At 46.5% G+C, this 13,568-nt stretch overlaps 1 protein-coding gene across 12 annotated transcripts in view; it reads right to left on the bottom strand.

Moving 5' to 3' along the window:
* Positions 1-13,568, bottom strand: part of EPB41L1 (erythrocyte membrane protein band 4.1 like 1) — a 212,675-nt gene that overhangs the window by 71,810 nt on the left and 127,297 nt on the right. For all 12 annotated transcript variants that reach the window (XM_060189328.1, XM_016186133.2, XM_060189324.1 and 9 more), the window contains 4 exons: positions 6,048-6,238; positions 4,569-4,733; positions 1,936-2,040; positions 1,338-1,380 (listed from right to left, as the gene is read on the bottom strand). In XM_060189328.1, coding sequence (XP_060045311.1) covers positions 1,338-1,380; positions 1,936-2,040; positions 4,569-4,733; positions 6,048-6,224 — 490 coding nt within the window. In that variant the 5' untranslated portion in view covers positions 6,225-6,238. The remainder of the gene's footprint in view (positions 1-1,337; positions 1,381-1,935; positions 2,041-4,568; positions 4,734-6,047; positions 6,239-13,568) is intronic.

Genomic DNA, 13,568 nt, shown 5'->3' with positions numbered 1-13,568 from the left:
GATGATTCTGCTGGCTGCTTCTCTTCCCCAGCCTCCTGGTTCTTCTCAAACACTGCACACTTGGCTGCCAGAAAATGCTCTGATTCTTTCATACATGAGAGGCAGACCTCCCAGTCGATTGGAGGCTTTTGGGGACAGTCTATAGTTCAGGTCTAGGACTCCATTGGCCTCAAAGGAACATGTTCTATTAGTGTGTCTGCCTCTTTGTCTCCAACTGACAGGAATCCACAGGAAGAATCCCCCCCCCCCCCCAGCACCCTGCATGCAGAGTCAGCTGGCATCTCTGGGCCCAGCTGCTTGCTGTCATGGCAACTGGTTCACTATAGCTTTCCAGCCCAGGGACCAGGAAGCCCAAGCACAGCCAAAGAGGAGGGGCCTGGGAGGAGGCATCTCTGCCTCTGGTTTCCAGGTCTCCACCTATTATATACCCCCTTTGGCTGAAGCCACCTACCTCCACCTTCTGCAATTTGAAGGCTGCTCCAACCCTCCTGATATGCCTTATGCCTCCTCTCATGGGCCAGAATAGACAGCATGTCAGGTTGATCATCTGTCTTTACTGTAGGCCTTGAAAAGAATGCTGGGTGGGAACTGGAGGGGCTAAGAGATAGCTTACCATAAGCAAGGCCCTGAGTTCAAATCCCAACACTATATAGCATCCACCACAGATGGTGGAGCAATGTAGTGTCTCCCTTTCCTATTCCCTGTCTCCATCCCTCTTTCTCTCTGAAAGAGAGAATGAAAAAGGCATCCCAGGAGTAGTAGTATCATGTATGTGATTAAAATAAGAAAGAGAACATTTTAAAAAGAGTAAAAGGTGGGAGGAAACATTAAAAAAGGAAAAGAGGGCAAGATGGGGTTGGGAGGTCAGGGCTCAAGGCCTGGTCCAGCCAAAATCTTACTCAGGAGATGACCAGGGTCCAGGAGTGGATCTGGCTTTCCCCTGGCATGATAATTCCCATCTGCTGGGCAGTGCCCTGGCTTGAGGATGCTGAGCTGAAACAAAGGTCATTGATCACTGATATCTGTATCCTCTGCAGAGGAGTATTGCAGCTTTAAGCTGTCAGTTTACATGATTCTTCAGGTCCCTTACAGGGCTGGCATCATGAATGCAGCTGCAAATTATCTAATTTCCTGTGTGACTCTAGACAGTCACCACTCTTGTTGGGCTTTAGACTCTTCATCTGTAAAATGACAGTAAACTGTAATCCCTGCCCTGACTGCCCCAGCACCTACCACCTGGAACAAAGGGAACAGCACAATTGGGTCCTTGAGGCCTGGACCCCCCACCCCCACCCATTATCCTTCAACCAGATTCCCAGCCACAATAGGCCACTCACTCCGAATCTGCTTCTTGATTTCCTTGGAGGGGTCCAGCCAGTTCTGAAAGAGAAGACAATATTCTTTAGGTGGGTAGTGGAGGAGAAAACACGCACATGCCCAGGTGAAGAAAAAAAACACCCTGAAACAGCCTGCCAACAGTCCTTGATGGTGGTTGAGCTCCCTGGTTGAGTTTTCTGGGCTCTTTTCGTTGGGGCTGGGAGGTAAGGCCAGATTCACTGCAGGGCCTGGGAGTCAGTGCCCCAAGGCAGCACAATTAATAACTTAATGCAGCTTCAGTGGGGTTGGAGGGAAGGAGGAAACTCAGACAAGGGGGCTCTCAAGGTGAGAGAGGAGGTGCTGTGGGTGAGAGCCTCAGTCTCCTTGGGAAGTCATGCCATCACACTCCAGATACTCATCTTGGTGTGACAGGTGGGCCCTCAAGGAAGAATTGAAGTGCAGATAGAGAACTGAGGACCCACAGCACTGGATGGACCTTGAGAAGGTCCTTGAGGTCTGAAGGCAAAAGAATGTCATGACATGCAGCTATGGGGGCCTAAGGGAAGAGGGTCCCCCACAGCAGACCTCCCTGGCCAGCTGCATGACTAGCCCAGGTACCTTCTGGCTGTCAGCATCACAGAAGGTCAGGCCAAAGTAGTCCTTCTCCAGGAGATTGAGGTGCTCACACACCAAGTCAAACAGCACCTGGCCCCGGCCATGTTTCTAAAGAGAGCAGAAGTGTGGTGAGGTCAGAACATACCTCGGGGTGACACCTAAGCAGAGGAATACCCCAACCCCCACCAGGACAACCTTAAGCCCTCAATTTCCTCAAACCTCCAAGAATCTGGTGTGGTTTTCCTGACACCCACCTGGCTCTGTGCTCTGAGTCCCAAAGAACCCAGATGACACTAATGCCCAGATCACTAGTTACCTTTCCCTAAGTCCTGCTATCTTTCTAAACATTAGACTAGAGGAGGAGCTAGAGCAGAAGAGGGAGTGAGCTGATTTCTCCACTCTTTACAGTGATTAAATGGTGTCTAATTTATGCCCAAGTATCAGAAAACTAAGTGTCTGGGGAGCAAGAGAAAGAGGTGAATCTGAAACATAAGTGACATGGGTAGGGAGCAGCGGAGGGCCTGGGACTAAGGGCCCCAGTATGACTTGCCTTCCTGGCATAACCCTTACACCAGCCTGAGTGAAGGCAGTCCATCTGGAGTGCCCCTCCCTGCCCAGGCAGAAAACGGGGTGTTCTAGGGACTTAAGGGTCCTAAATCAGCCTCAGCCAGAAGCAGCACTTTTAGAGCCACCTTCTCCCCTTCAACCAGGCTCTGTGCCTATCTGAGGCACCATCAGGACCTGGAGATTCAGAAGAACAGCACCAGGCGTGTGGCATAGCGTGCCAGGTTAAGTGCACATAGTACGACGCGCAAGGACAGGCACAAGGATCCCGGTTTGAGACCCTGTCTCCCCATCTGCAGGGGAGTCATTTTACAAGTGGTGAAGCAGGACTGCAAGTGTCTCTCTGTTTCTCTCCCTCTCTATCTCCCTGTCCCCTCTCAATTTCTGTCCTATACAATAAAATGGGGGTGGGGGGAATGGCCGCCAGGAGCAGTGGATTCATAGTGTAGGCACCAAGCCCCAGCAATAACCTTGGAGGAAAGAAAAAAAGTATGATAATAATAATAATAAAGAAAAGCACTAAGAACCTAGCTGGGTTCTCCTAACCACAGGTGTGAAGGTGAACACCAATAAAGGGGTCACAGGGCAGGAAAGTGTGAAGTAGTCAATCCAAAGAAGCCTCCAGAGAACCTGGCTTTGGTCAAATTCTCCATGTCCTTCACAGGTAATATGAAATAGTATCTTGGGGCCAATATAGACAGGAGAAAGAAGGTTGAAGATATCTTATTATTTGCCCTAGAGTAGGTATGGTATTCACCCTGAAATCCTTCTATTGAAGGGATAAACATTAGAAAACCCTGAAAAGAAAAAGGACCCAGCTGCCTAGGACTCAGAAGCAAGCCACATCCTTTACAATCAGGTCACAGGGAGAAAAGGAGATGTCAATAGTGAGACCACCCCATGGGTTCTTCTGAACATATGGAAAAGGGCCAGGAACAGTGCCTAGACTGGAACAGAACCTCTAGGGGGTGAGTGAGAGTTTAGAATTCAGGCAGGAATCTAGCTCGTATAGGAAAGGGAGATAATAGCTTAACTGTGGGGCCAGAAAGGCTGGCTCCAGACAGTAGGCATCTGTCTGGCCACCCACTGTGGAGCAGGACCATGCCACAAAGGCATCTGTACGCTCTAGGTAAGGATATCCCTTTAGTGGGCTGCCTCTCTGTGCCTGGGAAACATACAGGAATCCCTCATATGACCAGTTTATCCTGGAGTCTGTAGTGGTGGGCTTGATAGTAGGGGTTTACAATGGTAGACCTGCCCCTCCAGCCAATAAATATATTTAAGTGATTTTGGTGAAATCACTTAAAGTATCTACTTGGGCAAGATGAAAGCACCCAGCTCCTAGGCCTGTTGGTTAGAAACCAGCCCCTGGGGGCCAGGCAGTGGCACATCTGTTTGAGCATACACATTACCATGAGCAAAGGCCATGGTTTGAGTCCTTTCTTGCCACCTGCAGGTTTTCAGGTGTCTATCTTTCTCTTTTATTCTCTATCTCCCTCTCCCCTCTAAATTCCTGCCTATTAAATAAAATCTAAAGAAAAGAAAAGGGAGAGAGAGGAGAGGAGAGGAAAGGAGAGGAGAGGCCATTGGAAGCAGTGAATTCACAGTGCTGGCACTGAGCCCCAGTGATTACCCTGGTGGTGAGAGAGAGGGAGATGGGAGGGAGGGAGGGAGGAATGAAGGAAAGAAGGAAAGAAAGAAAGAAAGAAAGAAAGAGGAAGAGAGGAAGGAAGGCAAAGAAAAGATGAAAAGAAAAGGAGAAAAAAGAAAAGAAACCAGCCCTTAGTAGCTCCTTGCCAAGGTACAACCACCCTGAGGAACCTTTCCCTGGTGCCAGCCCTGTGCCTTGTGTAATTAATTCTATTTACAATCATTACATCGCTCTTTGAGCCTCAGTGCACCATCTGTACAAAGGAGGGCAGGCCAGGTCATCTCTTTGGGATGCCACAGTTGGTCCAGGACTCCATGGATGCCCTCTAGTGAGGTCCAAGTTGAATGCCCACAGAAGACACCTGCTCTGGCTCTGAGGCCAGAGACCCAGGATGGTGCATGTGGCACTGGGTGTGTCCTACCTCCACCTCACACTCGTACTCAGAGGCATCAAGCAGAGTGACTCGACAGATGGTACTCTTATATTTCTTGGCAATCTTCTGGGGTGATTTCTGGGCCTTGCTAGGCGTGGTCCTCTCTGATAGGCCATCGGCCTCACTGTAGTCCTTCTCCTCCATGTCTAGGCTCTGTAGGTCCAACCAAGGGAAGAGTCTGATCAGTGACTTTGAAACATAGCCTTTCACCCAAATGAGATGCAATTAAAAGACCACTGGGGTTCAGCAGAGCCTGAAATCAGAGCCATTACTCTCCAAGACCCCTGGGATGACCAAGGTCTTTGGTGGGTAAGGGCAGAAGGAGAGCCAGAGCTTCCATGTGCAATGAGGGTTCATGTCTTCCACCAGATTCAACTGCCATCATGGCAGCTTCTGCAGGTGAGCATAGTCCATACAACCAGTGGTCAGAGCTAACTGGTCTTTGTCAGTAAACTTATTATCTGGTGGTCTCTGGGAATCTGACTATCTAGTCTTCTCCTTGCTCACTGGGTCCAGGTCTTTGGGTCTATGTCACACTCTGCATGAACCTGGGAACTGTAGGCTTATCTAATGGTGAGGAAAGAGATCAGAGTCCTGTTCAATAGCTCGAACTCTACTCTTGACCAACTCCCTGCTCTCTCTGGGCCTGCTGTGAATTAACAGAAGTGTGAATTTGATGGCTACATGACCTCCCCAAAGTTCCTTGTCAATTTAGAGTGATCAATTCTATTCTGGGATCATGCTGGGCTTGCTAAGATAGAATGGATAGACTCAGGGCTAGGAAAACAAGGTGGAAAGAACACAGCTTGCAAAATCAGGTCTAGGGCCAGGTGGTAGCACAGTTGGTTAAGTGCTCACATTATAGTGTGCAGGGACCCAGGTTCAAGCTCCTAGTGCCTACCTGCAGGGGGAAAGTTTCATAAGTGGTGAATCAGGGCTGCAGGTGTCTCTCTGTCTCCCTCTATATCTCCTGTTCCCCTCCCATCTCAATTTCTGTCTCTATCCAATAATAAATAAATAAATAAATAAATATTATTAAATGTAGTGGGGATAGTATTGTTATGTGGAAAACTGGGAAATTTTATGCATGTACAAACCATTGTGTATATATATATATATACATATATATATATATATATATGAGGAGGAAGAGGGTAAAAGAAAAAAGTACATAAAATCAGGTGTAGATTTGACTTTCACTTTTGTTGCCCTGTGGCAATGTAACACTGGGTCACTCACTCATCCTGCTGAGTGGCCTCAGTTTCCCCAAGCATAAAACTGGGGAAATTCATAACTGCCCTCTTAAGTCTGGGAGAATTAAATGTAGAAACAAATGTACTGCCCCTGACAGAGCACATATAGTGTAGCGGGTTAGTGAGAAGTCTTCATTTTCTTATCTCCTCCCTCCTAACATTGGCCCTGGAAGACTGGCTGGGCAGGGAGGGAATCATGCTCTGAGGCACACACCTGTTCCATAGGCCGAGCGTCCTGCTGGGGTGGATGCTTCTCATTGGAGTTGGCCTCCAGGTGGCCGTGGCCTATGGGGGTCACAGGGGTGGTGGCAGCAGCAGCGGCCTCTGGCTGCTGAGGAGCCTCCTCCTGAGCCTTCTTCACATCAGAATCGGGGCCTGTCTCTGTTGTCATGGTGACCAGCACACCTGCATGACATGGAGGAGAGAGGGTGTGAGAGGGACCACACACAGAGAGAGACAGATGGAGATGCATGGACAAAAAGCCACGAAAGGAGGAGGGAGGGTGGAGGGAGGAAAGAAAAGAGACATAGAGGGAGTCGGGCTGTAGCTCAGCGGGTTAAGCGCAGGTGGTGCAAAGCACAAGGACTGGCATAATGATCCCGGTTTGAACCCCGGCTCCCCACCTGCAGGGGAGTCACTTCACAGGCGGTGAAGCAGGTCTGCAGGTGTCTATCTTTCTCTCCTCCTCTCTGTCTTCCCCTCCTCTCTCCATTTCTCTCTGTCCTATCCAACAACGACCACAACAATAATAACTACAACAATAAAACAACAAGGGCAACAAAAGGGAATAAATAAAATTTAAAAAAAAAGAAAAGAGACATAGAAGAGGTGGACATGGGGCAAATTATAGAAGTAAGGGGTCAAGCTAGCTAGAGAGGTCACAAGCCCTCTCACACCCAGGTGCCTACATTGTTCTTTGGGGACTCCAACATCTTGGTCCAAGACTGGGATATGCACCTTTTCCGAAGACAACAAGAGACCCTGCATCGAGCCTCACTCTGCCAAGAGCACTGGGACTGATCAGTGAGCCTTGGCCCGGTGCCGCTCCACACACAAGCCTGGCACAAAGTAGCCTTTCAATAAGCACAGGTTAAACTGAATGTAAGCCAGAGTCCTGGGCCCCAGGCCCTCCCTGCAGTGACTCTGAAGAGGGATCTTATGCCCCAAATCTCAGTAAGTCCTGCCCTGCTGACTTTGTAGGGGTGTTGCCAGGATGGATCCAAAAGGATGAGACAGGGGTCAGGTAGTGGCACACTTGGTATAGCAGACATGTTACCATGAACAAGAACCTAGGTTCAAGCCCCTGGTCCTCACCTGCACGGGAAAAGCTTCACAAATGGTGAAGCAGTATGGCAGGTGTCTCTCAGTCTCTCTCCATCTCTGTCTCTACCCTGCTTTCAATTTCTCCCTGCCCCTATAATAATAATAATAATAATAATAGCAAATGTGTCCAAAAGGATGACACAAAAGTCACACTTTTAAGAAAGAAAGTGCAGCCAAAGTTGATGAAATAACTCAGTTGACAGAGCACAGGCTTTTTTATGCATCTCCCAATCCAAACCAAATAACATTGCATCTGCCGATCACAACCTAACCAAAGCAACGATTGCTACCTCAACATGCTTCACCTCAGAATGTATCCAGAGACTTCACGTGTGGAATGACAACCCTTCAGCTTCATTACTCGGGTGAGACCTTTCCTTTAATAGTACACTCTAATTTCATCTCAGGTAGTTCACTTTCTAACAAAGTCCCATAACCTAGATATACACCAGTTTCTGTGAGAGAGAGCTTATGTGCACACGTATCCATAAACTACTGCAAAATATATACCTGAAAGCAGGACTACACTAGAGTTTGCAGTGAGTACCTCCCTAACACTTCCTCTCCACTATTCCAAGCTTGGGATCCATGATTGCTCAACAAATTGTTTGGCTTCATATGTTAACTCTGTTTTCAATCACCAGGTTCCAGATGCCACCAGGATGCTGGCTAGGCTTCCCTGGATTGAAGACCCCACCAATGTGTCCTGGAGCTCAGCTTCCCCAGAGTCACACCCTACTAGGGAAAGAGAGAGGCAGACTGGGGGTATGGACCGACCAGTCAACGCCCATGTTCAGCGGGGAAGCAATTACAGAAGCCAGACCTTCTACCTTCTGCATCCCTCAACGACCCTGGGTCCATGCTCCCAGAGGGATAGAGAATGGGAAAGCTATCAGGGGAGGGGGTGGGTTATGGGGATTGGGTGTTGGGAATTGTGTGGAGTTGTACCCCTCCTACCTTATGCTTTTGTTCACTAATCCTTTCTTAAATAAAAAATTTAAAAATATATATATTTTTTATTTATTTATTCCCTTTTGTTGCCCTTGTTGTTTTATTGTTGTAGTTATTATTGTTGTTGTCGTTGTTGTTGGATAGGACAGAGAGAAATGGAGAGAGGAGGGGAAGACAGAGAGGAGGAGAGAAAGATAGACACCTGCAGACCTGCTTCACCACCTGTGAAGCGACTCCCCTGCAGGTGGGGAGCTGGGGTTTGAACCGGGATCCTTATGCCGGTCCTTGTGCTTTGCACCACCTGCGCTTAACCCGCTGCACTACAGCCTGACTCCCTTTTTTTTTTTTTTTTAAATAATAGCACAGGCTTTTCATGCCTGAAACTCAGGGTCCAATCCTTGGTACTGCAGTGGTCTTTTGTCTTCTATCTCTCTCTCCTTTTATCTCATGCAGAACTCTGTCTCTATATAATATGAAATAAATAAATTTGACTGAGGAAATAGGATAATTGTTATGCAAAAAAGAGTGGATTGTCATGTCTGAGTCACCAAAGGTCCCAGGTTAAACCCCCAGCACCATCATAAGCCAGAGCTGAACAGTGCTCAGATGGATGGATGGATGGACAGATGAACAGTATACTTACTGGTCATTCTCTTTTAAAATGTAAAGTCTTTTGGTTAGGGAGGTGGCTCAGATGTAGACTCGCTTGTTTGAAGACCTAGGATTGATTCTCAGCACCTTATATGTCAAAATGATGCTTTAGCTTCTCCCCACTCACCTCATAAAACAATCTTAAAAAAGCAAAACAAAACTTTGAATCTTTAAAAATAAAGAAAAGAAATATATATATATATATATATATATATATATATATATATATATATAGCTTTGACCATGTAAAAGTCAGGAGAATTGGGATCAACTGAGACACAAATGGGGCAATCATTTCAGCTATCTTCAATTCATTCAAAAATAGAGGAATTTCAAAGAAAAAATCTCTGGGGCCGTCTGTTCTTATCATTCTCTTCTTGGAGTAGGAAATGAGAAGATTTTAGAGAATCAAGGACCTATTGCCTAGATGTTCTGTCCAAATAGGTAAACTGAAAAGGAGGAGGTGAGCCCCACTTTTATCTTAAAAAGAAAAACAATTGGGGTTGGGTAGGAGCACTCCTACATATTGTCATGTATAAGGACCCAAGTTCAAGCTCCTGGTCCCTACCTACAGGGGGAAGCTTCACAAGTGCTGAGACAGTGCGGCAGGTGTCTGTATCCCTCCCTCGCTAGCACCCCTTCCCTCTCAATTTCTCTGTCCTATCAAAACATTTTTTTCTTAAAAATTAAAACAGGGGGCCATGTGGTGATGCACCTGATTAAGCACACATAGTATAAAGCACAAGGGCCTGTGCAAGGATCCAGGTTCGAGCCTTTAGCTCCCCACCTGCAGGGGGGATGTTTCACAAGCATCGAAGCAGGTCTGTAAGGGTCTATCTTTCTCTCTCCCTCTCTGTCTCACCCTCCTCTCTTAATTTCTCTCTGTCCTATAAAAAAAGTAAAACAATACATCTTTGTGTTTGTGTGCATGTAGTAGAAGATCTGGAAAGGCATTCACCAAACTGTTGAGAGGTTCATAATTCAGAAATGGATAAAGGATAAAGGGAAGTTGGTCTTCCATTGGGAAGGAATATAAGAGGAAATTTCATTTTTCACTGATGCTGATATATATATATATATATATATATATATATATATATATATATACTTTATAGATTCTGAAATGAACTGAATACTTTCTTTTTTTTAACCAGAGCACTGCTCAGCTCTGGCTTATGGTAGTCTGGAGATCAAACCTAGGACCTCAGATCCTCAGGCATATAAGTCTTTTTTTAAAAAAAATTTTATATTTATTTATTCTCTTTTGTTGCCCTTGGTTTATTGTTGTAGTTATTGATGTGGTCATTGTTGGATAGGATAGAAAGAAATGGAGAGAGGAGGGGAAGACAGAAGGGAGGAGAGAAAGATAGACACCTGTAGACCTGCTTCACTGCTTGTGAGGCGACCCCCCCCTGCAGGTGGGGAGCCGGGGTCTCGAACCGGGATCCTTACGCCAGTCCTTGTGCTTTGAGTCACATGCGCTTCACTCACTGTGCTACCACCCGACTCCCTGGATGTCTTTTTTAACATAACCTTTATGCTATCTCTCCAGTCCCAGCTAGTGACTTCATTTTTGGTCATCACCACAGCCTCATCCACTCTGGGACGATGCTTTCAGGTAAAGAGAGACAAAGAGGCAGAAAAAAATGAAAGAAAGTGAAAGCACCAAAGTTTTCCCCAATACAAGGGGGACCAGACTTGAACCTGGGTGGTACACATGGCCAAGCAGCACATTACCCAACTGAACTATTTTGCCATTTCCAGAGACTTACTTTAAAAAGCACATTTTAGTACTCCAAACTTCCCTGAAGACAGAACAGCTTGCTAAACCTGACGTGGACCTCTAGGTAGCTCCAGTTGTGTGGGGGTGGTCATAGGATAAACACGCTAAGCAGCTGTTTCATCTTTTAGTTGAGTAACCAAGGGCACTCTCCTGAAAAATACCCAGCAGAAGATACTATGCCATCTCTCTAGCCCTGAATAATTTTTTCTAAGATCAGGGAATGAATCCAGGGAATGAATGCATACACAACACTGCTGATTAGCTCTGCTGGTTCACTTTTTTTTTTAATCCTATATCCTTTGGGAGATGTAGTTAAAAGAGAGAAAGTGACAGAGAGAACAGGAGAGACACCAAAGCACCACTCCACATCCTCAGAGCTCCCTTAGTGCGGCTCATGGTGCTCCCATGTAGTGCCAGGGATTGAACCTCACACGAGTGCTTTCTCTGCGATCTCTCAGCCCCCTACTTCAATAGTTTAAAATATACACACATGCTTTTTAAAGCACATGTAGACTTTTTTATGGGGTGGAAGCACTCGTTCCTGACCCAAATCAGTGGACCCTCAGCAGTAAAAACCAAACAGTTTGGAACTAAAACCCCCAAACAAAGAAATAGGCAGGAATCTTTGTATCAAAGCCAAAAGCCTCCCTCCAAATTGATCATATTAAACTGAGAAATATTAAGAGTATACCTAGCAGGCCCTCCCTGCTCTCCTATCATACATCATAGGAGGCTTCTAATGTGCAGACAGAACCAGGATCCATCCTGAGCTATGCTCCAAGTTCTTGTCCGCCACCCCCTTTGTATTCTAACATCTCTCTCTCTCTCTCTCTCTCTCTCTCTCTCTCCCTCTCCCTCCCTCTCCCTCTCCCTCTCCCTCTCCCTCTTCCTCTCCCTCCTCTACCTCTCTCTCCCTCTCCCTCCTCTCCCTCTCCCTCTCCCTCTCCCTCTCCCTCTCCCTCTCCCTCTCCCTCTCCCTCTCCCTCTCCCTCAGGTGTCCTCAGTGCCCAACTAAGTTACTCAAGAGCTCTAGAGCCCTGATCGGTCACAAGTATTCCTTGATCCTCACTGAGTGGATAAAGGGGGATGCTTTGTAAGCTGCAGATTCTAGCACAAATGCGAGGGGCCAGTACTACTGATGCTGCTATTAAGAAGTAAGATGAATAGGAAGGGAAGGTCTCGGTCCACATTACCTCATCCCCACTCAAAAATGCTTTCCACTTATGTCATTACCCTGGGCTTTATGGGCATGACTTAAAATCATAGTTCAATAAATAAAGGCTCTCTGCCACTTACATGACACTAAGTACCAACACCATGCTGGACTACAACAGTAACAAAAGCTGCTCCAGGAATACTTACACTCCACAGGTTCAAACTAAGACTTGCCTGGAAGGCTTGGGGTTTCTTTTAAACCTGCAATGGATAGTATCGGCCATTATAATAGAAAAGGTCAAGAGAGAAGGAATCTTAAAATGCCCAGCTCATTTTGATTAAAAAGAGAAGAAGAAAGAGAAGGAGGGGGAGGAGGAAAAGAAGGAGGAGAAGCAACAACAGCAGCAGCTACAGACTAATAATATGTTCACTTTCTGTAGTGAGAAGCAGAATCTGTAGAACCCTCATGGCCTGGGGCAGCCCAGAAGCTGTGCTGCATCCACTCCTTCCTGTCTGCCTTCTTCCCAAGTCAGCCCACACTCTCTGAACCTTCCTGGGCCTGCCTCTTCTTGGAAACAGTCAGGAGAGTGATCTTAAATAAATATCCCAGTCTTCTCCTGCCTAGGTGTCCACAGAGCCTGCTGGCAATGAAAGCCTGGTGCTGGCAGGACCACAGATAAGAGGAACTGGAAGTCTTTCGAGATCACTCAAACTGTTTTTCTTTTATAGGGGAAGACCCAGAGAGCAAAGACCCAAAAGCAAAGTGACCTGCATTTCCTCAGACAGGTCTGCCCTGCTTACTCACCTCCTCAGCAGACTCCTGACTCCCCAGATCCAAGCCCATTATTCTTTCAACTGCACACTGCTGCCTCAAATAAGCCTCAGTAGAATCAACTTGAAAGAGAAAGTGCTCAGGCCCAGGTTGGAAGCCAAGGAGGGGGTACGAGCCACCAAAGAAGCCACTATGGAAGCCCTGCGGTCAGGGGCTGGTTAGGTAAGTGATGGCCAATCCACATTAGACAGTCAAAGAAGATGATAGAGCGGCCCAGGAATTGGCACATGGATAAGACGAACTCTCAAGCATTAGGTCAGAGTGATGCTCTGGCTCTCTCTCTCATTAATAAATAAATCTTTTTTTTTAAGATATAGAGAAAGCAAAAGGAGAAGGAGAAGAAGAGGGAGAAGGAGAGGGAGAGGGAGATGGAGGGGAAGGGGGAGGGAAACAGAGGGGGAGCAGGAGCTGGAGCAGGAGGCAACCAAGACCACAGCACTCTCTTCAGTGCAGTAGGAGCTTGGCATGAGCCTGGGTTGTGCACATAGCAAAGCAGCACACTATCCAAGTAAGATATTTCACCAACCCAAAATAAATATTAAAAAATAAGCAAACCTTAAAAAGATGGTGGAGAATATCGAAGTAAAAAGGCATGGTAGACAACATTTTTACAGACTGATCTTATTGTGATCAACACGGACATATACAGATATAGAAAATTCAGCAAAGGCGTGGCTGCATGGTGGCACAACTGGCTGCGCACACATATAACAATGCGCAAGGACCTGGATTTGAGCCTCGGGTCCTCACCTTCAGGGGGAAAGTTTTGTGAGTGGTGAAGCAGTGCTGCAGGTGTCTCTCTGTCACTCTCTCCATGTCTATCACCCCTTCCCTCTCGATTTCTGGCTGACTTTATCCAATAAATAAATAAAGATAATAAGTTTTTAATTTAAAAAAAGAAAATTCAGCAAAGGGATGACTATGATTGTCACTGAATGAAAGAACCACAGACTTTTTTCATCTTTCCATTTAACTAGTTCTCAATATTTTTTTTTTTGTCACTATCCGGCCTTTTCATTCAGACAGAAAGACAGAAAGAG

The sequence above is a fragment of the Erinaceus europaeus genome, chromosome 1 (assembly GCF_950295315.1).
Source record: "Erinaceus europaeus chromosome 1, mEriEur2.1, whole genome shotgun sequence".
Lineage (NCBI taxonomy): Eukaryota > Metazoa > Chordata > Mammalia > Eulipotyphla > Erinaceidae > Erinaceus > Erinaceus europaeus.
This window is presented reverse-complemented; position numbering and strand designations above follow the sequence as displayed.